The sequence below is a fragment of the Rhinatrema bivittatum genome, chromosome 1 (genome assembly GCF_901001135.1).
Source record: "Rhinatrema bivittatum chromosome 1, aRhiBiv1.1, whole genome shotgun sequence".
Taxonomy (NCBI): Eukaryota; Metazoa; Chordata; class Amphibia; order Gymnophiona; family Rhinatrematidae; genus Rhinatrema; species Rhinatrema bivittatum.
Window position 1 is genome coordinate 778,315,421 of NC_042615.1, and position 25,298 is coordinate 778,340,718.

Genomic DNA, 25,298 nt, shown 5'->3' on the forward strand with positions numbered 1-25,298 from the left:
CATCTAGAAACACTACCATTACAATTATTCAAGAGCATAAATCAAAAATTCTTCTAGACAGGAGTGGGACAAATCCCAATATAAATCCTGCACCTCACATTCTACAATACCCTGCATTCATAGAAACTCCCCCAACAAAGGATGCAGAGCAGTACAAGGACATTTCCCCTTACCACTCACCACAAAAACATAATATTCAAATTCTGATGTCACCTCAGTAACACAAACTCCCTCCATTACCAGGAACATTGTATAATACAAAATCCTGCAAAAAAATGTACTTAGAGCCAACAGAAAACCTGCCATCCCATAACACACTCACTGCCAGACTCAATCAGTAAGAACCCCACCTATGAAAAGAAAAATCTGCAAATATTACGCCAGGCCCTAAAACACCAATACACCTCCTATTAGGAAAACAAAACAAGTTAGGCTACTACAGATTCCTATTTAGAAACTACATACTAGCAGAATACCTCACCTAAGCCATACATGCAGAACACAGACAGACACTCTCCAAATATAGAATACAGAGAATAAATACATGCAGACAAAAACTGAACTGGAAACTGCAAGAAGCCAGACTTATTATACATCGCAACAATGGAAAAACAGAAACAACACCATTCCTCATAAAACATCAAATAATACAATCAAGAAATATAAAATATCAATAATAGTAAAACCATACAAATAACAGCAAACAATAAAACTAAAAAGGATTTAAAAATTCCCCACTCTCCATACCTGGGACCTTTTGATCTCCAGTCACCCTGAAATCACTGTGAATTAGTAGGGCTGGGGAGAGGGTGGCACAAAATTTCTCCTCTCATACACGCACATATGCACAAGTTCATTCTCACTTAAACACACATGCTCCCTCTCTCTCTCTCACACACACTCCCAAACATTCTCTCTCTTTCTCATAAGCATACACTCATTCATGCTTCCTCTCTTTCATACATACATGGTGTCTCTCACACACACACACACACACACACACTCCATATCTCATTAACAAGGGCTCTCTCTCTTTCACACTCACACATACACTCCCTCTTGTCACACACACTCCCTCATATATACATGCTCTCTCATACACATACACACACAAACATACGCTCCCTCTCTCAAACACTCATGCTCTCTCACAAACAGGCTCCCTCTCTCATACATATAAGCTCCCTTTCTCTAATTCACACAGGCAAACATGCTCACACACCCTCTCACTCACCCAGGCCACTCACTCTCTTTGTCCTGGAATCCTCATGGGAAGAGGGATCCAGCGGCCTCCTTCTCATGCAGGCAGGGGTCCTGCTGCCTCATGCATTCTTTGGCTGCCAGTGAGATCAGATGAGCTGGTGGTCCTGTGGCTTCCTGCAGTCTTCGACCACCAGTGAGATGGGGTGTGCCGGCAACTACATGGCCTTCATTCCTTGGCCACCGGCAGGCTCGAGTGAGCCAGCAGCCCCACTGCCTCCTTCATTCCTTGGTCATCAACAGGATCGGGTGAGCCGGCAGCCTCCTGAGGTCTTCAGCCGCCGGCGAGATGGGTGGCACTGGCAGTCCTCCTTCACTCTTCAGCCGTCAGAGGGATGAGGTTCGCCGGTGGCCTGTTGGGACTTCTCTTTTGCGGCTGTCATGGAATGGGGTTTATGGGGCCTCTTCTTGGCACTGGTTTTCACAGACCCCCTGCTATGGTCGGCAGGACCACAGGTTGGGAAACACTGAGCTAGAGAAAGTAGAGGAGGATCCCAGGTCAACTGAAATTACTACTATATAGATGATGTAAAATGTTTGATTCAGTGGAACGGGGTTTCATTTTTTGGAGTACTAAAGAAATGAAATTTTGGCCTATGGTATGTAAGTGGATAGGATAAACCATTAACCAGTGTCCAACCTATGAAGCTATCAGAAAGGTTTCCACAGGAACAAAGATTACAGTTATGATTGAATAGTTAGATAATTTGATTAGAAATGGGATTAAAACAGGGGAATACCCAGGTGATACTGTCTCTGCATGCAAATGATACTGTGATTTATGCCTAGAACCTTGTGCAAGCTTTTGGTAAAATGTCTGGCTTAAAGTTGGACTAAATCTTTAGTATACCATATTGGAGTGAGGGACAGTGACACTTTAATCTTGATAGTACTATAACTAGGTTTAAGTATCTAGGAATCTGGATTGATAAGGAAGTTGACAAGTTTTGCAAACATAACGTATACCTGGCATGAGCTGAAGAAAAAGGTGATTGGAAAGATGGAGCTCTTTGCAGCTGTCTTTAATTGCAGGATGAAAATTGGTTATAAATGGTTGCTCTTTCTAAACTGCTATCTGTTTTTTTTCAAAACACTCTCACTGATCTACAGCAATCTCATACAGACAATCAGTTCAACAGAATTTCACTTTGCTTTAAGGGACCTAACTCTGATTTACAGCATGGAGGCTCACCATAACAGAACTGTATTAGAAGAAAAAAGTAACAAAGAGCATGAAAAGCAGCCAAGAGTCAAAAGTGTCTGATATAAAGAAATGGAGACCACTTTCCATTTATTTTAGCCGACAATTTCAATGTATTGGCATTGATATGTTGTTTTATGTTGTAAGTGCTGTAACCAGCCTTTTAGCTAGGAGTGTAATTATGTAATGCACCAAGAGTTGTGGATCGGGGGAATCCAAATTTTTAAATAAACACATACATACATATGTTTTAGCACAAGGGAGGTACTTTTTATTATATAGAAGTATTACAAAAATGCCTCCCTGGATGTACATGGGATCACATCTCCAGATTTATAATCGGCATGGTACAATGGATTTTGATATATGGAAAAAGTTAGAGGAATGTCTCTCTTTCATATATTGAGGGACTACTGTAACCGATGACCGATTTAAAAACTGTTCAAAGCAGCCCAGATTTGTTTGTCCAGGAAAAGTTTTTAAGGATGTTCTTAAAAGCCCATTTCACAGTAACTGGAGTCTAAGTCACTATGACCTAAAAATATCTTTTCAAAATTTGTAAATCCTATATGCCCAATACTTTGAAATACAAAATATGTTTTTACACATAAAACACTGTCTATATCTAAATGTAATGTAAAGAATTTACAGTCCAATATGTTTAATTCCAAGAATTTTTATGTTAAATTCACAATTCTGAAATCATTAAATGGATTAAAAATGTAACAACCTTCTATAGACCATGGCAGCACAGAATCTACTGGAGCATTTTTCTGGAAAATACCAGTCACAAAGCCTGGGGAGTGGGTGGGAACTTACATTTTAAGATGACAGATGGTCTTCATTTATTCAACATTCTGTTTTTTTTTCTATTAGGTGTTAATCTGGGGTTCATACTGGTTTGCTTGGCAGGAGGCGCCATATTGCCTTCTAACTCTGAGAAACTGCATATGTGGTAGGAAAACCTGTAGCAAATCTTATTAGCAGCAGTGATGCTAAGCACACCGTGAAGGCTGGGAGTAAATCAGGAGGCAATATAAATGGAATGCTAACCAACAATAAAACAGTACTAACTCAATTTTTTGTTTTAAAAGTTAGTCTGCAGTTAGGACCAAGTTCTTACATGTTAACATTTCTACTCAAAAATTAAGGGAATTTGTTAAAGCTCCTCCTTAAACTACCTCCACCTTTGCAAGCTGAGGTAGAGCAGGATGCCGTGGTGTTGATTTTCTTCCGCAATTTGTGATTTGGGCCAGCCTGACAGGTAACTTTGAGACACGAGATAGATACAAACCGCTATGGTCATATATGAAGAGTACAAATGTATTTATTTATTAATCAACTAGATTTTTATATTCTTTTTGGCACATCAAAGCAGATTACATGCAGGTACTATAGACATTTCCCTATCGCCTCAGGCCTTACAATCTAATTTTATAGATGAGGCAACGGAGGGTTAAGTGACTTGCCCAAGGTCACAAGGAGTGACAGCAGGATATAAACCCTGGTTTCCCTGGGTCGTCGTAGCCCGCTGCTCTAACCACTAGGCCACTCCTCCACTCAAGATTTTATTCCAAATAAACCTAAAAATAAAATGGCTTTCTCCTATAAAGAAAAGCAACAGTGGAGGGAATGATGAAACAGCCGGGTTAATAATGCAAGGAATAATCTGGGAGTCCTGAGACAAGTGAAACTGCAAAAGTAGCCTGTTACCTGCCTCACAATCACCCCACATGCCAATTCAATCATCTGAAGTAAAACAGCCTAACTGCAGGGCTGAATCAACAGGCAGCCTCCCCCTGCTCAGAGGGCTGCAGGGAACAGGCTGGGGCTGGAACAGACCTGATCCAAGACACTTTCTGCTTCTTAATCCAGTCTCTCCCCTTCTGCCCCCAAATAAACAGGAGGTTGGAGTGGACAGAGCAAACAGAAGGTTTCTCAGCCCTCTTTATTAAGGCAATCCCAAGATATTTCAATACAATTCCTGGACCAAGCGATGTCCCTTTTGAACAATTTCATCTTTATACAAAGGCTTTCACACCTGCATATGCGACCAATTACCGTATTTTTCGCTCCATAAGACGCACTTTTTTTCCCCCAAAGGTGGGGGGAAAATGTATGTGCGTCTTATGGAGCGAATATAAAAAAAAAACCAAACAAAAATCTAACAAACCCCCCCCCCCCCCGACTCCCCCAAGACCTGCCGACTTAATTTCCTACAACCCCCCACCCTCCTGACAAATTAATTTCCTGCAACCCCCCACCCTCCTGACCCCCCCAAGACCTGCCAAACGTCCCTGGTGGTCCAGCGGGGGTCCGGGAATGATCTCCTGGGTGTGGGCCGTTGGCTGCCAGTAAACAAAATGGCGCCGACGGCCCTATGCCCTCACTATGTCACTGAGACCGACCGCTGCTATTGGTCGGTCTCAGTGACATAGTGAGGGCATAGGGCCGTCGGCGCCATTTTGTTTACTGGCAGCCGACGGCTCTATGCCCACACTATGTCACTGAGACCGACCGCTGCTATTGGTCGGTCTCAGTGACATAGTGAGGGCATAGGGCCGTCGGCTGCCAGTAAACAAAATGGCGCCGACGGCCCTATGCCCTCACTATGTCACTGAGACCGACCAATAGCAGCGGTCGGTCTCAGTGACATAGTGAGGGCATAGGGCCGTCGGCGCCATTTTGTTTACTGGCAGCCAACGGCTCACGCTCAGGAGATCGTTCCCGGACCGCTCCTGGACCCCTGCTGGACCACCAGGGACGTTTGGCAGGTCTTGGGGGGGTCAGGAGGGTGGGGGGTTGCAGGAAATTAATTCGGCAGGTCTTGGGGGGGTCAGGAGGGTGGGGGGTTGCAGGAAATTAATTCGGCAGGACTTGGGGGGTCAGGGGGGTGGAGGTTGTTAATTTAAAGGGTTGGGATGGGGGGGGGGGGTGTTTGGGGGTTCCCAGAGAAAGAAAAGTTTTCTGATCTGGGGAGGGGACCGAAATGGCCCTCCCCAGACCCGAAAAAAAAATGGGGAGAAAAAAAAAAGCTATGCTCTCCCCTAATTTGCTCCATAAGACGCCCAGACGCAGAGCCGGTTTAGCACAATTTTTTTTTTTTTAATTTTCCCCCTCTGAATCCTAGGTGCGTCTTATGGTCAGGTGCGTCTTATGGAGCGAAAAATACGGTATATAGCAGCCGACAAAGATCTGGATGTATTTTGGAAGTCTGTGGCTGTTCCTGCCCAACAAGTGGCAGAGAAAGCATTCATTTCATGATAAAACACCATTGATGCTGAGTCCACATAAGCATAAAAAGGATATGCATTTTCTGAAGAAATATAAAAAAAAAAAAAAAAAAAAGGATGGTCGCACTGTATTTAAATCCAAAACAAAAGTGACAGCTCACAGTTAAAAGCTTGTAACTTGTATGTCTTTACTTGATAAACAGTTGATTTTATTCCTTGGTAAATTTTGCATTTGTATTGATTTTAAAAATTGTTTAAAAACAATGTGAGAGATTTCAATAATAAACTGGCTTTTTTGCATATGCAAATTTGCTACATATTTGCCACAGAAGTTTGAAAAATCTGCCACAGGAAACTGGGGCCTGTGATTTGTAACTCTTTCCACGAGCCACTGAGCCAGCCAGACTGGTTAAGAGGCCAGAGACTGTGCGGTTTTTAGCTGGCTAAATCGGGGGTAGTCCAGGGTGTAGCCTCAGAGGAGTCCTAAAGTTATCCGGTAGGTGTATGCAGATAACTTAAATCTTAAACAGCTACATTCAAAATATAGCCACTTAAGTACCGCTCCCGCCCACCAAACAAATAAAAACAAACAAACAAACTACTGGGTTAGAAGGCCCACACGCCCCACCAACTGAGAAAATAAATGGCAGCATCTTACCCGAGAATCCCCCAAGTCACCAGCAGCACGGTACCTTTGAACGGCTCTTGGGAGGGTTCGCTGTTGCTTTGACAGCAATATTCGTAGCGTAGGCTGCCAGCGTGGCATCTGACATCACTACTGTCAAAGCAACGCTGGACGCCAAAGTGGCACGAATGTATCATGCTCCGGGTAGTCTGGGGAATTCTGGAGGGTTCCAGGCAGGGCAGGAGGCTTTGCATGGGAGTTGCAAGTAGGTCGGGGAAGGCAAGGGTTAGTCGGGAGCCCTGTTATTTTCAAAATACGGGAGGGAGGGACAGGGATGGGGGAGCTGTGGCCTGCACCATATTTTACTTTGCTTAGGGGTGGGAAGGCCAAGTTTACAGATCTCAGGGGAGATTGTTCCTATTGGCTTGGAAGGGTTTTTGGGGTTTTTTGGTTTTTTGTTTTTTTTACTATTGTAGAGGGGTACTTAACCAGCTATACTTTGAATTTAGCTGGTTGAGATTTAAGTTATCCGGCTATAAACTTATCCAGCTACCTTTAAACCTAACATAACATTCAATTATATACATTTAGCCTACTATTTTCAGCAGGAGACTTGTCCCACTGAATGTCTGTGACAAGTAACCTGGCTAACTTTAGCCAGAAAACGTGTCTGCTTACTGGCTTACTGAATATGGACCTGTATGATACAATATCCTCTCAGTCTCTCTCTTCTCCTCCTAGCCAGCCAGCCTCCACCAGCCTGTCACTGCACCCTTCCCCGCCCCCTTCTCCTTATGCACAACTGCCAGCACCACCCCTTGCACAGCTGGTGCTTTCCAACACTGTGCAGCTACCAGTGAGTTTGAGCCATGCAGCTTCCAAAATCCTTGCTGCTCCCATAATCTTGCATTTCCCAAAAAATGCATCAAAATTTGGGCACCGCATGGCTCAAGCATACTGAGAGCTTTATGGTACCAGATGCCAACAGCTATCCCAGGGCAGCACCTGGCAGCAGGCAAGGGAGGATTCATAAAATGACAGGGACCGGCGTGGATGAGGTGGGGATGGGATGTGTATGCTGAGGACCCCAGTGGCTACTTTTGTGCTGCTCTCTCCCCTCTGTCCTCCCATGCAGGCTGCCCAAGATTTGTGAGAGAAGTGAAAATTCTGTGGGGAATTCCCCCAGATCTTATCATAACATGACTTAAAAGAGGTAGCATGTACTTACTTATAGCTGGGGCTATGCCACCTACTGATCCTGGTCCAGGGATGTTTCCTGCCACTGCTGCAGCTTGCGCAGCGGCTGCTGCTTGTGCAGTCGCAGCCTGTTGTTGCATTTGCCGATGACACTGACGTAAATCAAATACCTTTAAAAACAAAGCGATAAATTGAAAACACAAAACTGCAAGCATTCTGTGTCACAGTAACAAGTTCTTACATACAAAATACCAATAAACTTCAGAAAACCAGAGTATTTCCATTTCGGAAACAGTTACAGTTGGTCTTGTTATGTACAAACACTTTAAATTCCCTGAACTCTAAAGTTTCCTCAACTACTTATTTTTCATTTTCTGAAACTAAGCTTGCACAAATTTACTAAAAATAGAATTGCTTTTCTACTGAAATAGTTCATGCACTTGTAACACTTCAATATTTTAAAGCCACTTACAATAAACGTGTGCAGTTTTAACAGCATGACCTTTATGGTACAAAACTAGAGGCAACTCAAAAGGAAAACAGCGAAATAAAATCAAGATCTGGGTATTTATACCAGCACCAAAGAACAGGGTTGATATGCTAACCAAAACAGCTTCCGACCCCAAAAAATACGAATGGACAAATAAAAGCCATGGAGCATATTTCTTGCCTAAGCTATCAAGGAAACATTAATGGTACTGCTGGTTGCAAGGAGAGCTGAACCCTATGGCTTGATATGAATAAGGAATATAAAAATAATCAGGCAAAGGGACAACACAGAGCCATCAGTTGGGAACAATTTTTCAATTTGCTTCATCAGCCACAAGAACAGTCTGACACTGACCAGAATTAAGGAAGGACAAATCAGAGGAAACACGCTGGGCAGGACTGACATCCCAAGTGCCAGTGCATCTCTCAAGTAGAGAGGAGACTTCCGCTTCAGGACAAGTGGTTTTGCCAAAATCAAAATACAAGAAATAGAATTTAGATCGCTGGTTTGTATACTCCAAGTACGAGGTAAAATGCTGGTTTAGGCGTATTTACTATGCCAGAGAGCAGTTTTAAGGTTAAATGCTCATTTTTCATAGAGCTATAAAAATGACGGCAGAAAAGGACCAAAATGATCCATCCAGTCTGCCCAGCAAGCTTCCTATGGTAGTATCTGCTGCAGTATGCAGGTTACCCCATGTTTCTCTTAAAGGTAGCAACTGCTGCTCTGAGCAGTTATCCCCAAGCCTTATGATAACCCATAAAAATTTACTGCTAGCAATATTATTGGGTGAAGAGCCTTTTTGAAAATTCAGAAAGTACTGCTTCACGTGCTTTGCTTATGGACTTGGCTGTAGAAGCAGTCCTGTGTTATTTTCCCTTATGACTGCACATCACTTCCAGATGGTAAAAGCCGTGGCCCTAATTGGTTGCTGTCCGAATCCAATTCCCCTTTTCCCCCTGCCACTGAAGCAGAGAGCAATGATAAATTTGCATAAAAAGTATCAGGCTTATTGGTTAAGGGTAGTAATCGCCACATCAGCAAGTTACCCCATGCTTATCAGTTCCCCAGACCGTAAAAGTCAAGGCCCTTGTTGGTTGCTATCTGAATTCAAATTCCCCTTTTCCCCTTGCCGTCGAGGCAGAGAGCAATGATGAAGTTGCATCAACAGCATCAAGGCTTATTGGTTAAGGGTAGTAACCACTGCACCAGCAAAATACCCCCATGAAACTCTTTTCTTCATTTCCATCCTCTATCCTTTAGCGATAGACAGTATTTATCCCATGCCCCTTTGAATTCTTTCACTGTTTTGGTCTTCACCACCTCCTCCGGAAGGGCATTCCAGGCATCCTCTACACTCTCTATGAAGAAATATTTTCTGATATTGGTTCTGAATCATCCTCCCTGGAGTTTCATTTTGCGACCCCTCGTTCTACTGATTTCTTTCCAATGGAAAAGGTTTGACATTTGTATATCATTAAAACCTTTCAGGTATCTGAAGGTCTGCATCATATCTCCCCTGCACCTCCTCTCTTCTAGGGTATACATGTTCAGATCCTTCAGCCTCTCCTCATAGGTTTTCCGATACTGACCCCACACCATTTTGGTCGCCCTTCTCCGGACTGCCACCATCCTGTCTCTATCCCTTTGAGAATAAGGGCTCCAGAATTGAACAAAGCATTTCGAGGTGAGGCCTCACCAAAGACCTGTACAAGGACATCACCACCTCCTTTTTCTTACTGTTTATTCCTTTCTCTATGCAGCCCAGCATTCTTCTGGCTTTAGCTATTGCTTTGTCACATTACTTCACCATCTTTAGATCGCCAGACACAATCACCCCTAGATCCCGCTCTTGGTCCATTCACAGTAGTCTTTCACCACCCATCACATTCAGATCTTTTGGATTAATGCATCTAGGGTGCACTTCTTGGAATTGAATCCCAGCTGCCAAATCTTCAACCACTCTTCAAGCTTTTGTAAATCACTTCCCATTCCCTCTACTCCTTCAGGCGTGTCCACTCTGTTGCAGATCTTGGTATCATCTGCAAATAGACAAACTTTACCTTCTACCCCTTCCGCAATGTCGCTCACAAAGATATTGAACAGAACCGGTCCCAATCCCTGTGGCACGCCATTTAACATGGCTTTCTCTTCAGACAAATCTGATTGATTTTTTCATGGAGTGACTAGAGAATTGGATCAAGGAAGAGCACTCAATGTCATCTACTTGGATTTCAGCAAAGCTTTTGATACGGTCCTGCATAGGAGGCTTGTGAACAAAATGAGAATTGTGGGAGTGAGCATCAAGGTGGTGGCATGAATTACTAACTGGTTGACTGAAAAGAGACAGTGTGTAATGGTAAATGGAACCTACTCTGCCTCAGGTCCAGCAGCTTATCAGATTGTAGATAGTTTACTATCCTTTCTTTCAGCAGCGTCTCCATGAATTTTTCTATCATTGAGATAAGGCTAACCGGCCTGTAGTTTCCAGCCTCCTCTCTACTACCACTCTTATGAAGCGTGACCACAACTGCTCTTCCCCAATCTCGCAGCACCACTCCTGTTTCTAGGGATCTACTAAACAGGTCATTTAGCAGACCTGCCCAGATGTCTCATAGTGTCCTGGGATATACTTCATCCGGCCCCATGGACTTATCCACTTTCAGTTTTCTAGCTCTTCCCAAACATACTCTTCTGTAAAAGTTATGTCTAGCCCATTCCCTCCTACTGTCTTGTCGACCAGCAATGGTTTTTCTCCAGGGTCTTCTTTAGTGAACACCGAACTGAAGTATTTGTTTAATATTTTCACCATTTCCTTATATTTCTCAACACATTGCTCCTTGTCATCTTTCAATTTCATAATACCACTTCGGGCTTTCCTTCTTTCATTTATATATCTGAAAAATGTTTTGTCACCTCTCTCTATCTCTTTGGCAATCCTCTCTTTCGCTTGACCTTTTGCTTTTCTGATTTCTTTCTTAGTCTCCCTCAGTTTCAGCAGGGATCTTTTATACCTAGGATCTGAATGCTAATCTTTTCACCTTTATTTTTGAAGCCATCTCCTGTGAGAACCAAATTGATTTATTTTATCTTGTACTTTTGTTTACTTTTCTACCATACAGATTTGTTGCCTTTGTAATTCCTCCTTTTAATTTAGCCTATAAGAATTTTTTAAAGCTCTTTGACATCTGGATGGCTGTCTATGTACGATGTAAGCTGATTCCACAGATCAACACATTTTCAGTTTCTAAAGTTAAAAAAAAAACACCCCAAAACATTATAAACCCAGAAATGAGAACTCTTATTGTGATTAAACCAACCTTTATGTATGCGCTTGGGTAAATCTTGTGAACTGCATCTCCCGGAGCTCGCCCGGCTTCCCTGTCTAGATAGTAACTCTGAACAAAGACGGCATGGTCGCTGAGGCATCTCACCCACACGTCTCCTTCCCCTTTACATTCCAGCTGCACCCCTTTACCTATGTGCAACCTGAAAAGTGCAGAAACAGCAAAATTCAGCATGAATATTTTTCCAGCCACTCTTTCATATTTCACATTCTGTCTTCATGTAGATTTGAAATTAAAGAGATGATGGGAAAACAAAATGAGGACATATGGTTCATTGTTAAAAAGCTGTTTGTTTTGAAATAGACCATTTATGATGTCAGAATTATCCACTACTGTCACCAGATATTTGCTGTTGCTTTGTCATTATGATGCTTAAAGAGACTAGATTGGGGAAAATAGCACAATTAAAAACTGATTATTATAAGACGTTGGGATAGCATTAAACAGACAAAGACTTTTCCAGGATGACGAGATAGCTTATATAAGAAATTAAGATATGCCATACTGGCTCAGACCAAGGGTTTCATCAAGCCCAATATTCTGTTTCAACAATGGCCAATCCAAGTCACAAGTACTTGGCAAGTACCCAAACATTAAATACATCCTATGCTAGTAATACCGGCAACAAGCAGTGTCTATTCCCTATTGATTAATAGCATTTTATGGACCTCTCCATGAATTTATCTAAGCCTTTTTTAAACCCAGCTATACTAATTGCCTTAACCACATCCTCTGGCAATGAGGTCCAGAGCTTAATTATGCATTGAGTGAAAAAGAATGTTCTCCAATTTGTTAATTTAATGGAGTGCCCCCTAGTTCTTGTATTATCCTAAAGAGTAAATAACTGATTCACATTTACTCGTTTAAGTCCCTTCATGATTTTGTAGACTTCTATCATATCCCTCCCTCAGCCACCTCTTCTCCAAGCTGAAGAACCCTAACTTCTTTAGCCTTTCCTCACAGACCCTTTCTCCAGTGCAGCTATATATTTTTTGAGATGTGGCGACCAGAAATGCACATCTTATTCAAGGTGCGGTCTCACCAGGGAGTGATACAGAGGCATTATAACATCCATCATGTTATTTGCCATTTCATTTCAATTTAATCCTATTCTGTTTCCTGTCTTTTAACCAGTTTGCAATCCACAAAAGGTCATTAGTTTTCTTAGAAGCCTTTTATGAGGGACTTTTGTCAAATGCCTTCTGAATATCCAAATAAAACACATGTACTGGTTCACCTTTATGCTCATGTTTATTCACCCCTTCCAAAAAATGTAGCAGATTGTGAGACAAGACTTCCCTTGGGTAAATCCATGCTGGTTGTGTCCCATTAAACCATATCTATATTTTCTGTGATTTTATTCTTTATAATAGTTTCCATGATTTTTCCCAGCACTGAAGTCAGATTCACTGGTCTATAGTTTCCCGGATCACCTCTGGATCCCTTTTTAAATATCGGGGTTACATTGGCCACCTACAACAGATGATTTTAATGACAGGTTACAAATTACTTGCAATAGGCCTGAAGTTCCATGTTTTAGTTCTTTCAGAACCCTGGAGTGAATACCATATGGTCCAGGTGATTTACTACTCTTCAGTTTATCAATGTGGCCTACTACATCTTCCAGGTTCACCGTGAATTGGTTCAGTTCATCTGAAAACTTGAAAACTGTCTCTGGAACAGATATCACCCCAAAATCCTCATCAGTAAACACTGAAGCAAAGAATTAATTTAGTCTTTCCATGATGGCCTTATCTTCCCTAAGTGCCCCTTTAACCCCTCCATCATCTAATAGTCCAACCGACTCCCTTGCAGGCTTCTTGCTTCATATATATTTTAAAAAAATTTTATTATGAGTTTATGCCTCTCTGGCCAACTTCTTTTCAAACTCTCTCTTAGCCTGTCTTATCACTAGCTTTTATTGTATATTGTATTTTATTTTTTGACTGTTTTGGTTTTATGTCATATTAAATTTTGTAGTTTTAATTTTTTTTATTTTCATTTATCTTATAATTTTAGCATGCAGATTATGTTATGAATGTTTTATTGTAAATTGCCATGACCCTTGGAAAGGCGGACAATAAGGGGTAGATTTTCAAAAGGTTGTGCGTGTAACATACGTGCGCAACCCCCGAAAACCTACCCCTGCTTCCCCCTGCGCGCGCCGAGCCTATCTTGCATAGGCTCGGCGGCGCACGCAAGCCCCAGGACATGCGTATGTCCCGGGGCTTGCAAAAAGGGGTGGGGCGTGGGTGGGGTGGGGCAGTCCGGGGGCGGGGTCTGAGCCTCCAGGGACAGCACCCATTTGCCGCTGTGCCCGGGATCGTCGGCCAGCGCGCGTAAGTTACGCCTGACAGAAGGCAGGCGTAACTTCTTCAACAAAAGTAAGGGGGGTTCTAGGTAGGGCTGGGGGGCGGGTTATGTAGGGGAAGGGAGGGGAAGGTGCAGAGGGGCGGAGGGAACGGAGGCAGGCTGCGCGGCTCGGCGCGTGCAAGTTGCACAACCGTGCACCCCCTTGTGCACGCCAACCCTGGATTTTATAACATGCGCGTGGCTGCGCGTGCATGTTATAAAATCGGGCATAGATTTGTTCGCGCCAGGTTGCACGCACAAATCTGCGCCTGTGCACAGATTTTAAAATCTGCCCCTAAATTTTTAGTAAATAAATAAAATTAAGAGCAATTTACCCTAGCACCCACCTCACCTCCACCAAAGCTCCCCACCCAGTAAAGTCACATGAGGATTTTGAACAATCCTTTATATTTCATTCCCTTTCTGAGCATGCCCTGTAAAAGACACAGGGCAAAGCTATCAGGGGACTCCAAGAATATAGTAAAGGCTGAGCCAATTTGCATCCCTTACCTATTAACTGCCACGCCTGCTAGTCTTAAGAAAATCAAAACTTTTTAATGTTCCTACATTCCAGAAAGCAAGAACATAAGAACATAATAAATTGCCATGTTGGGTCAGACCAAGGGTCCATCAAGCCCAGCATCCTGTTTCCAACAGAGGCCAAACCCAGGCCACAAGAACCTGGCAATTACTCAAACACTAAAAAGATCCCATGCTATGGATGCAATTAATAGCAGTGGCTATTCCCTAAGGGGCGGATTTTCAGAGCCCTGCTCGCATAAATCCGCCCAAAACCGGGCGGATTTACGCGAGCAGGGCCCTGCGCGCCGGGAAGCCTATTTTACATAGGCCTCCCGGCGCGCGCAGAGCCCCGGGACTCGCGTAAGTCCCGGGGTTCTCGGAGGGGGGCGTGTCGGGGGCGGGCCCGGTCGTCGCGGCGTTTCGGGGGCGTGTCGGCAGCGTTTTGGGGACGGGTACGGGGGCGTGGCTACGGCCCGGGGGCGTGGCCGCGCCCTCCGTACCCACCCCCAGGTCGCGGCCCGGCGCGCAGGAGGCCCGCTTGCGCGCGGGGATTTACGCCTCCCTCCGGGAGGCGTAAATCCCCCGACAAAGGTAAGGGGGGGGTTTAGACAGGGCCGGGCGGGTGGGTTAGGTAGGGGAAGGGAGGGGAAGGTGAGGGGAGGGCAAAGGAAAGTTCCCTCCGAGGCCGCTCCGATTTCGGAGCGGCCTAGGAGGGAACGGGGGTAGGCTGCGCGGCTCGGCGCGCGCAGGCTATACGAAATCGATAGCCTTGCGCGCGCCGATCCAGGATTTTAGCCGATACGCGCGACTACGCGCGTATCTACTAAAATCCAGCGTACTTTTGTTTGCGCCTGGAGCGCAAACAAAAGTAGGCTATTCGCGCTCGTCTGAAAATCTACCCCTAAGTAAACTTGATTAATAGCCGTTAATGGACTTCTCCTCAAAGCACTTATCCAAATCTTTTTTGAACCCAGCTACACTAACTGCACTAACCACATCCTCTGGCAACAAATTCCAGAGCTTTATTGTGCATTGAGTTAAAAAGAATTTTCTCCGATTAGTCTTAAATGTGCTACTTGCTAACTTCACGGAATGCCTCCTAGTCCTTCTATTATTCGAAAGTGAAAATAACCGAGTCACATCTACTCGTTCAAGACCTCTCATTATCTTAAAGACCTCTATCATATCCCCCCTCAGCCATCTCTTCTCCAAGCTGAACAGCCAGCAGGACAAAACCAGGTTTGTCCTGTTTGACCTTGAGCCATCTACTAAAGCCCGGCCACATTAAGATATTAAAATGTGAACCAGTGACCATCTTGTAAATTCCAGGACAAACCTTATGTGAAAGAATCGCAAAAGTGAAGGTCTGGCATCCTTGTGATGTTAGCACAGAGTTATGGATGCTGTTACAAATATACTGTTAGTCATGCAGAAAAGATTTTACATTTACATTTATTAAAATTTATGAATCGCCTAACACAAAAGGCCTAGGCGATGAACAACAAAACATACATACGGTAATCATGATAATCAACAAAAAATTAACAGACAAATTCAAATAATAAAATAAATAGCTTCATCATAAAAAATAGAGATAATAAAAACCAAAAATAAGTATTCAGCTCATGCATACTGAATACATATTCACAAGTTCTCTAACAGAGGATTTTGCAATTATTTTTCATTCAGAACTTTCTGCAGTATTATGTGTATATAACACTTGCATCTAACCATAGTAAACCTTTATATTAACTTTTAGTGGCAGGGCTGGTGCTAGCTTTTTTGCTGTCCTGTGTGAAAAATTGCTGTGCTGCTGCCCCCCCCCCCCCCCCCCCCCCCCCCGATTCATTCAGTGTCTGTCCTGGGCCCAGCTCCATCGTGCAATCTATAGTTTAAAAACTGACACGCCCACCCCCAGCCCAGAACCCACTGATAGGGAAGGGTATTAGGTATCCTAACCTCTAGGGAGGTGCTTCTCAACTTTTTTTTTTAAATTTTGTGACAGACTTTCAAGTTTGCTCAGTCCTCGCATACCAAAGCAAATTTTGCATGATTCTCAAACCCTATCCCAGCTCTGCAGGAGAAGCACCTTTTTATTACCTGTGCACGCCTCATTCTTCAGGTTTCAGTCTGACATCTGAATGTGCGGGGCCAGTGGATCTTGCGAGATTACTGGGCCCCATACATTCAAATATCAGATTGAAGCTGGCAGAGGAGGCGCACCCAAGGTAACAAGCACTGCTCTCTTGCCAGTGGGAAGGAGGGAGAGAGTACCAGAGTTATGGTAGGGGAATCTGCTAGACTTGGGTCTCTGTAGCGGCTGCAGTGGGTGAGCAGTTCATTTTAGCATGGGGAGTCTAGGGACAGTCCCCATGGAAAATTGTAATCTACTCTAAAAATATACCTAAAAGCACATTATTTACATTTTGTTACTACAAAATACAAAAGCCTCTGGTCTGGTGTGTATGCCCTGCATAAAGAGAATTATATGCCAGAAAAAGACAAAATTAGTCAAAAAAAACAAACTCAACTATTCCCAACATGTAAATTCTATGTGGCAAACATGTCCAGGTCAGAGACCTTTGGGTTCCAGGATACTTTATGTTGATGAGTTAGTAATATTATATAAGGCCTGGACATACAAGTTTTTCAACTTCTGGCATCTGTGTCTTGCTTTTCTGGTTCAGCATGTATCTCTCTCTCATTTTCTAGTCTTCCCTCTTTTCCTTTTACTCTGCTGTCTTCTTTCCTTCACAATGGATATTTAATACTTTCTCTTCCTTCAATCTTTCTGTTCTCTTCTCTCATTCCTCCTCCTCCTCTCTCTCCCCTTCATTATCTCCCAGGATTCCGCTACACCCATCACCAGCTCTCTCCTTTTCTAGTCCTCTTTTTTTCATCCTCAACACAGGTCCTTTCTCCCTCTATCCTCCCAATTCCTGGTCCTCTCTCCCAGGCTCCAGTGCTGCCTTCTCTTTCCCTATTCCCGAGTCATTTCTCCCTCTCAAACTTCCCCATACATTGTCCTCTCTCTCTATTCTGGGTCCTAGTTCCTTCATCATCCTGTCCCTTTTATCCAGGTTCCTTTCTTCCTCATGCCCTGGTCCTCTCAGTTTCCCCCCTTCCACCATCACTTCTCCCTCATATCTGATCCTCTCTCTCTCTCTCCTTCCTTGCTCTTGTCCTAGGTTTGGTCTTCTTTTCCCACATCCCTCGTAGGCTCTAGCATTTATGCTGCTCCCTCTTCTGCCTGCCCCGGTATAACCCGACTTATCCTGATCCTCACCCCACTCCTGGCCGATAGAAGTGACGCATAATAGCATGTCACTGTCCTGTGCCCTCTTCCCCAACATTCATCACCTTTTGCACTGCCTTCCTACCCCCACCCCCCCCAAGCAAGCACTCATATCCTCCCCTTATCCCCTTTCATCATTCACACACAACCCACCCCTGTCATCTGACTGGAGCTCCAGGTGACTCCCTCTTCTTCTCAGCCATCAGATGAGTACCAAGTCCCTGCAGCAAAGACATATAAGGCTTAAGGCCATGACTCTCCAAGCAAACACAGTACAGAGAAGAGCCCTGTACTCCAGGCAGTAGGTGGGGGTGGAGAGTGGACAGGAGGACATGGGCTGGACTAAGGAGCAGAGGCTTTTCTCACACTGCTGTTGTGCGGGCTCCCTGCTTCTTCGCCTTCATTCCAGTCTTCCGCAGGGCTATCCAGCTGCCACAGAGTCAGGAGGGAGGAGCTAGGGCAGCAAGCAGAATATTTGGGGGCACTGTCTCAGAGTCAGAGCATGAACCCAGGATGGAGATTAATGCTGGGCTGTGTAAGAATACCCAGCGCTGAATTACACCTAGTGGATTGATAGCACTATGAAACACTATGATAACTAAACTTACCAGAGAATTAGCCAGCCAGATGACATCATTCCTGAGAAAACGAAACTAACTTGTTCTTATTCTCTACAACTGATAACAAGAGGTTCCTGCCCATAGAAAGAGCATGCACACACATGCTAAAATTTATTGATTGGCTATTAAAGGTGATGGGCGTGGATTATGCAGATATCTGGTTTTGGCGGACCCAAACCCTTATAAGGCTGAGCACGCACGTCAGATCTTTGAGCAAACTTAGAAATATTTTCCACTTGTTTTGTGTTGCTTCTCCATGGAGGAACTAACGCTTTCCTCCATTAATAAACCTTTTAAACTATTTGAAGCTGTTATTCATTGAGTTAATTAGTCAGAGGTTACCACTTTTAACAGCTGCCAGCACTATGGCACAGGAAAACCTTTCCAAAGGCAAACTGGTTGAGCAGCACTATTCCAGGGGTCTGTGAACACTAGCCCACAGAGCAGAACCAGATCTTCCGCCACTGGGGACCAGCCCTTTATTTCCAATTTTTATAAGCACTTGAAGTTTTAGGAAACTCCTCCTACTTAGCTATTCTCACAATCATTGACTTCAACAAATCTAGGTACTTCTATGCTCACTGTTCCCTGAACCACCCAGATGGAAGGCTCAAAATGGTAGATTATTAGGCACATTATCAGGCTCTCCCTGGTTTCATATATGGACTATCAACAAAGTGGTTAGACATACACACTGTATTAGTCCCTCCCGACGCAGCTTCATGCAAAACACGGGTCCGTGTCGGGAGACCTTATTGAGGACTGTATTACATTACAATGAGCTTCGGATGAGCCGTTTTGAAGTATTGAAAAATTAAAGAGAGCTATTACTTTATTCTTTTATAATAAGTTTGGACTGTGTATATTCTTTGCACCTCCCTTCTTGTTCATGTAGATTATTAGGCACAGCCATAAAAAGTTAAATATTAGGGGTATACAGCCCAAGATATAGTCATTTTCATTTTGCTTGTCTTTTGCAAAGTCCCATTTGTTTCAGTAAGTTATAAGCATGAATGCCTCTTATTTTCTTACTTTTTTTTTTAAATTTGATTATACGATGTTGACTTGGGATGTGCATTAGTTCAATTTATATTTGGCAGTTTATGTACAAAAATTTGATTTAATACTAATAAATACAACTTTCACCCATAAAATTCAATTCTATATGTGTAAGTTGCTTTGTTTAATGATTGTGCTATTCTGTGATGCATAATAGTTTAATTTGAAACACATTAAAAGTAACAGATGTATTTTGATTGATCACTCATGTTTTCTTACATTGCTACACATCTTACAAATTCTGCCAGGGGTATGCAAACTTATGATCACAACTATAACTTGTCATAAATATGCAGTGGGACAAGCCTCCCACTGAATATACTCAGCTAACATTACCTAGATAACTTCATCCGAATAACTTCAAATTTAACTGGCTATACTGTATGTGGAATATAGCTGGTTAAATCGAAAAAATATATCACCTCCGAGGCCAGCAGCAGCCCGACGCCCCATCCCCTAAAATAACTGTAAAATGTGGTGGTATCACACCTGATCCCACTCCCCTCCCCCAAAGATACTAAAATAAAATCCTGGCTCCAGGTCTTGTGCTGGCCACCACCTCACCCTTCCCATATAATGGCATTTCCTACCTCCACCCTCCCAAACCAATTGGAAACACCCAAACCCCAAGTTTAGTTTAGATTTCTTTTGATTAACTGCCCTTCCTATAATAAATCAAAGTGGTTAACAACATAAAAACACACATAACATAAAATACATAAAAAAACAAAACATTAAATTATCTAAAATTAAAGTAAATAAAATCAAGCAGAGAACTCCAACCAAATCTATCGGCACTTTATCCCTTAAAATTTCAAGCAACAAGATAATTAGGTATAAACAGATTCATAAAATCAATTGCCTAATGGAAAAGTTTTTAGTGCCTTCCAAAATTTCTGATAACCTACTTCATGACATATGTCAAATGGTAAGGCCTGATAAGCAAGTCGGTGGTGTCAATTCCAATCTAATTTCCACCAGAGAACGTAATCTTAACAATTCAGGTTGTGAAGAACGCAATAAACGGCAAAGGTGCTATAGAATCAATTAGTTAGCTAAATATGACAGATAACTTGAGTGCATTGCTTTAAAAGCAAGTCATAAAATTTTAATTTCATCTGATACAAAATAGGTAACCAATGTAAATCCCATAAAAAAGGACTAAACAATAGGGATGTGCAGCAGGGACGGATTCGTCCCATTCGGTATTCGTATTTGTCAGGACCCAAATCCATTGCATCCATTCTCTGGGGACCCCGATCTGTTCATTAGTTACATATGTATTCGTTTCCCAAATAAAACCCCATCCCAACCCTTTAAATTTAATTTACTACAACCTCCCCCCCCCCCCCCAAGACTTACCAAAAGTCCCTGATGGTCCAGCGGTCTCCTGCACTCGGGTCGTCGGCTGCCGGTATTCAAAATGGCGCCGATAGCCCCCTGTGACATAGTAAGGGCAAAGGCTATTGGCACCATTTTGAATACCGGCAGCCGACAGCCCGAGTGAAGGAGATCGCTCCAGGAACCCCGCTGGACCACCAGGGACTTTTGGCAAGTCTTGGGAGGGTCAGGAGGGTGGGGGTTTATTCGTTAGTGATACGTTGTTTTCGTGGGGGTTCGCCATACGTTTCGTGACCCCTACTAATACAACAAATATGGCATATACGTTGCGGATTGCCAATACGTTGCAAACGAATGCACGCCCCTACTAACCAAATTGATTTTTTTTTCTCATAGATTACATAATACCGCTGTAAAAGTAGTCATTTAAATAAATACAAAGGTAGACCTTGAAAGACCGCATTACAATAGTCTAGATGGCTCAAAACAAGAGCATGAATCAGAGTCTAGAGATCATGTTTTCATTTATTTAATGAATTTATATTCTGCTTTTTGGGACTTCAAAGCAGATTACACTCAGGTACTGTGGGGCATGTTCCCTATCCCCAGATAGCTTACAACCTAATAGGGTCATTTATCAAAACGCAATGTGTGGTTATCACGTGCATTAGAGCATTATTGCACGGGATAACGCCCTACTGTATGTGATAACTACCGCATTGCGGCAGTAAAATTTAAATGAGGGAAAGGGGAGGGGTTAGGGCGGGGTTAAGGAAATGTTTTTTCCGGTACTGCTGCGGGCGATAACGTTTTAGACATTATCACCGGCAGTAACGCCGGAAATCACACCACCTTTTACGGTGGCGCTATTGGAGCGACAGTGTGTATGCCACGCTGCTGCTATGCGGCCGGGTGCACACTGTCGCCCCCGCTGCCCATCATTCTGCCGTAAACATCTCGGAATGATGAAACCCCCTATAAGTCTGACTCAAATATGACCGAAGACGACAACCATATCCCAAATAAAAGATAGATTTATTTTCCAAGGTAGAGATTTTATTTGAAAAGGAAAGTTTTTAGAGTGGACCACGAATCCAAGAAGAGTGACCACATCTTTCAAAGAAATTTGAGTTCCAACCATTTGTGGGAGAATGGGCTTACTTTTAAGTCTATGAGAAAGCAGCCAAACTGCTATTTTATCAAGACATTTGTTAAAATTTCAGTAACTCCTTTTAGCTCTCAGAATCCACATATACAATGAGCTGAACGTGATCTGCATATAAGCTAATACCGTGGCCTTGAATCAATATCACCAAAGGGCCAAAGATAAAAATTAAATAAAAAAGGGGATGACACTGACCCTTGCGGTACACACCATTTCTGCTCATAAGCTTGTGAAAGTTCACCACACGACTACAGTAACTTGAAAAGCTAATCATTTAGGAATGATGAAAACCTTTCAAGGACCTTAGTGCTGAAAATAAGATCAATCAATCCATGAGGTAAAAGCTTATGATTAATGGTGTCAAATGCAGTACTCCTATCCAAAAAGATTACGAGTGCATCTCTTCCCAGACTCAGTACTGTTAACTGCAACAAAATCCAGACTGTCTGGAATGAAATGTCAAAGTGCTGTCTAAAAAGCTGAACTATTGAATAACTGCTACTTTCTCCAATATTTTAGACATAAATGCTAAATCTGACACTGTTCTGAAATGATTGATAATTCTGATATCTAAAGAACATATATATATATTTTTTTTTTCTTTAAACAACTACTGCTTTCTTCAAGACTTTGGGAACATGATGATGCTCATGCAACCCAGTATTTACAAAAATCAGACAAATATGTAATTAAGCCCAATTCTACATTTTAATTAATTTTGATGGCATAAGATCCAATAACAATGAAGCAAGGTTCATAAAATCCAAAACTTTTGATACACCTACTGTAATAATTTTTTTAAATTTAGAAGTGTTGCTTGATAAAAGCGGGAAAAGTACTGACAACCTCTGCCCCTTCCTCATGCTCTAAGTCCCCCATCTATAGTTAATCTTCCTGTATCTTCCTAATTTTTTATTCAAATGCCTGAGCAAATAAATAAGCAGAAAATCAGCATTTTTCTGCCATATTTATTAATCTTGTCTGAAAATTGCACTCAAACTAAATAACTGAGAAAGTCTATTTTCAGCTGTATTAAAGTGTTTATGAAGAAATCTATTTTAGTTCACATCAATTCTCCATGATACAATTTAATACTGGCATTTTATAAACATTTATTCAAAGTATTTTGTGTCTGAAGCCAAACTCTCTCCTGGCATTTCAAGAGAACGGTGAGGCTGTACTGGGCTCCCAACACATGTCTGGGGTTTGAGGGGTTGGGAGGATGAGGTTAGGAATTGCCAGCATTTGAAGAGGGTGGTGTCCAAGAGGGGTCATGCAGCCAGGATTTTGAACTTTAATATTAATATCTTGGGGGGAGGGGGCGGCAAGATCTGCCCTCTCAGCTGCTTTAACATATATCTAACCCCAATCCGTCAATTACTTTCCACACTTGGTCTCTAGTACAGAATATACACAGATGATATACAATTTTTCTTCCCCACTTAACATACCTGGTCAGAAACTCAAATTCCTAGAATTATGCCTCCCATCTATCAAAAATTGGTTAACTTACAATAAGCTCAAAGGATTATTTCTCAAAATGCGTTATGGCGTTAACAGTGTGTTAACATATTATCACACACATTATTTATTTATTTATTTATTTATTTTATGCATTTATTATATACCGTGAGTCAGAACACATGATTCTATCTTTACGGTTTACAATATGGCTAAAAACAAGTAAGAAACATGAAATACAATAAAATTAATAAAACAATAAGAATAATTAATTAAGTTAAACATAGTACCAAAAGAATAAAATAGAAAGGAACTCAATAAATAAAAGCATAGGAAAATTTCGTGTGGAGTCCAACTGTCAGTGATCTGTTAACTAATGCTATACTTTTCGCATTAATGCATGCGAAAAGTATAGTAGCGCATGGCGCGAATGCTAATTTTTGAGATGGGTGGGATCGGGGGAGGAGTTTGGGCGGGTTTTAGTTAAATTAGGGGCCATATAGCACCGTGCGACAGCATAATGCATGCTATCACACGGTTTTAACGCTGGAAATAACTACAGCTTTTCACCTGGCGTTAAGCTGTTCGATATGTCCGAAATGGCAATAACACAATTCGCGATAAATTTTTGGAATTGCATTTTGGCCATTTCTGGGCTTGGGAAGGGGAGGGAGAGGGAGAGTGGAGTGGAGGAGGGAGAGAGAGCGAGCGCCTCTTGGGAAAGCCTCACTGTGTGCACCTATTTATATCTCTACAGGAAGGTCGAGGTCGACGTGAGGTGTTAGTGGTGGTTTAGGGGCCAGTTAAACATGTAGAGTGAGACGTACAAATAGCACGGTGAAGATTTGACATCATTTGGAGTGAAGAAAGTCTCACAAAGATGAAATTTGTACTATGTTCTTTCACCCTAGCTTCATGGTAACCTAATTATAGAGTCCATCAAGTTAGGGTGAAAGAACATAAGAAATTGCCATGCTGGGTCAGACCAAGGGTCCTTCAAGCCCAGCATCCTGTTTCCAACAGAGGAAATCTAGGCCACAAGAACCTGGCAATTACCCAAACACTAAGATCATCCCATGCTACTGATGCCAGTAATAGCAGAGGCCATTCCCTAAGTCAACTTTCTTAATAGCAGTTAATGGACTTCTCCTCCAAGAACTTATCCAAACTTTTTTTAAACCCAGCTACACTAACTGCACTAACCACATTCTCTGGCAACAAATTCCAGAGCTTAATTGTGCATTGAGCGAAAAAGAATTTTCTCCGATTAGCCTTAAATGTGCTACTTGCTAACTTCATTGAGTGCCCCCTAGCCGTTCTATTATCTAAAAGTGTAAATAACCGACTCATATCTACCTGTTCAAGACCTCTCATGATTTTAAACACCTCTATCATATCCCCCCCTCAGCTGTCTCTTCTCCAAGCTGAACAGCCCTAATCTCTTCAGCCTTTCTTCATAGGGGAGCAGTTCCATCCCCTTTATCATTTTGGTCGCCCTTCTCTGTACCTTCTCCATTGCTACTATCTCTTATTTGAGATGCGGCAACCGGAATTGTACACAGTACTCAAGGTGTGGTCTCACCAAAGAGCAATACAGAGGCATTATACATTTTCTGCTTTATTAACCATTCCCTTCCTAATAATTCCTAACATTCTGTTTGCTTTTTTGACTGCTGCAGCACACTGAGCCGACGATTTCAAAGTATGATGCCTAGATCTTTTTCCTGGGTGGTAGCTAGGTATAGAACCTAGCATTGTGTAACTACAGCAAGGGTTATTTTTCCCTATATGCAACACCTTGCACTTGTCCACATTAAATTTCATCTTCCAGTCTCGCATGGTCCTCCTGTAATGTATCACAATCCGCTTATGATTTAAATACTCTGAATAATTTTGTATCATCTTCAAATTTGATAACCTCACTCATCTTATTCCTTTTCAGATCATTCACAAATATATTGAAAAGCACCGGTGCAAATACAGATCCCTGAGGCACTCCACTGTTTACCCTTTTCCACTGAGAAAATTGACCATTTAATCCTACTCTCTGTTTCCTGTCTTTTAACCAGTTTGTAATCCACGAAAGGACATCACCTCTTATCCCACTACTTTTTAGTTTTCTTAGAAGCC

At 42.5% G+C, this 25,298-nt stretch overlaps 1 protein-coding gene across 1 annotated transcript in view; it reads right to left on the reverse strand.

Annotated features, from left to right (window-relative positions):
• The window catches only part of SMAD4 (SMAD family member 4), a 180,898-nt gene that overhangs the window by 13,765 nt on the left and 141,835 nt on the right, over nucleotides 1-25,298 (reverse strand). Inside the window, exons 10-11 of the mRNA XM_029579983.1 lie at nucleotides 11,327-11,495; nucleotides 7,548-7,686 (exon numbers count right to left, since the gene is read on the reverse strand). Coding sequence (XP_029435843.1) covers nucleotides 7,548-7,686; nucleotides 11,327-11,495 — 308 coding nt within the window. The remainder of the gene's footprint in view (nucleotides 1-7,547; nucleotides 7,687-11,326; nucleotides 11,496-25,298) is intronic.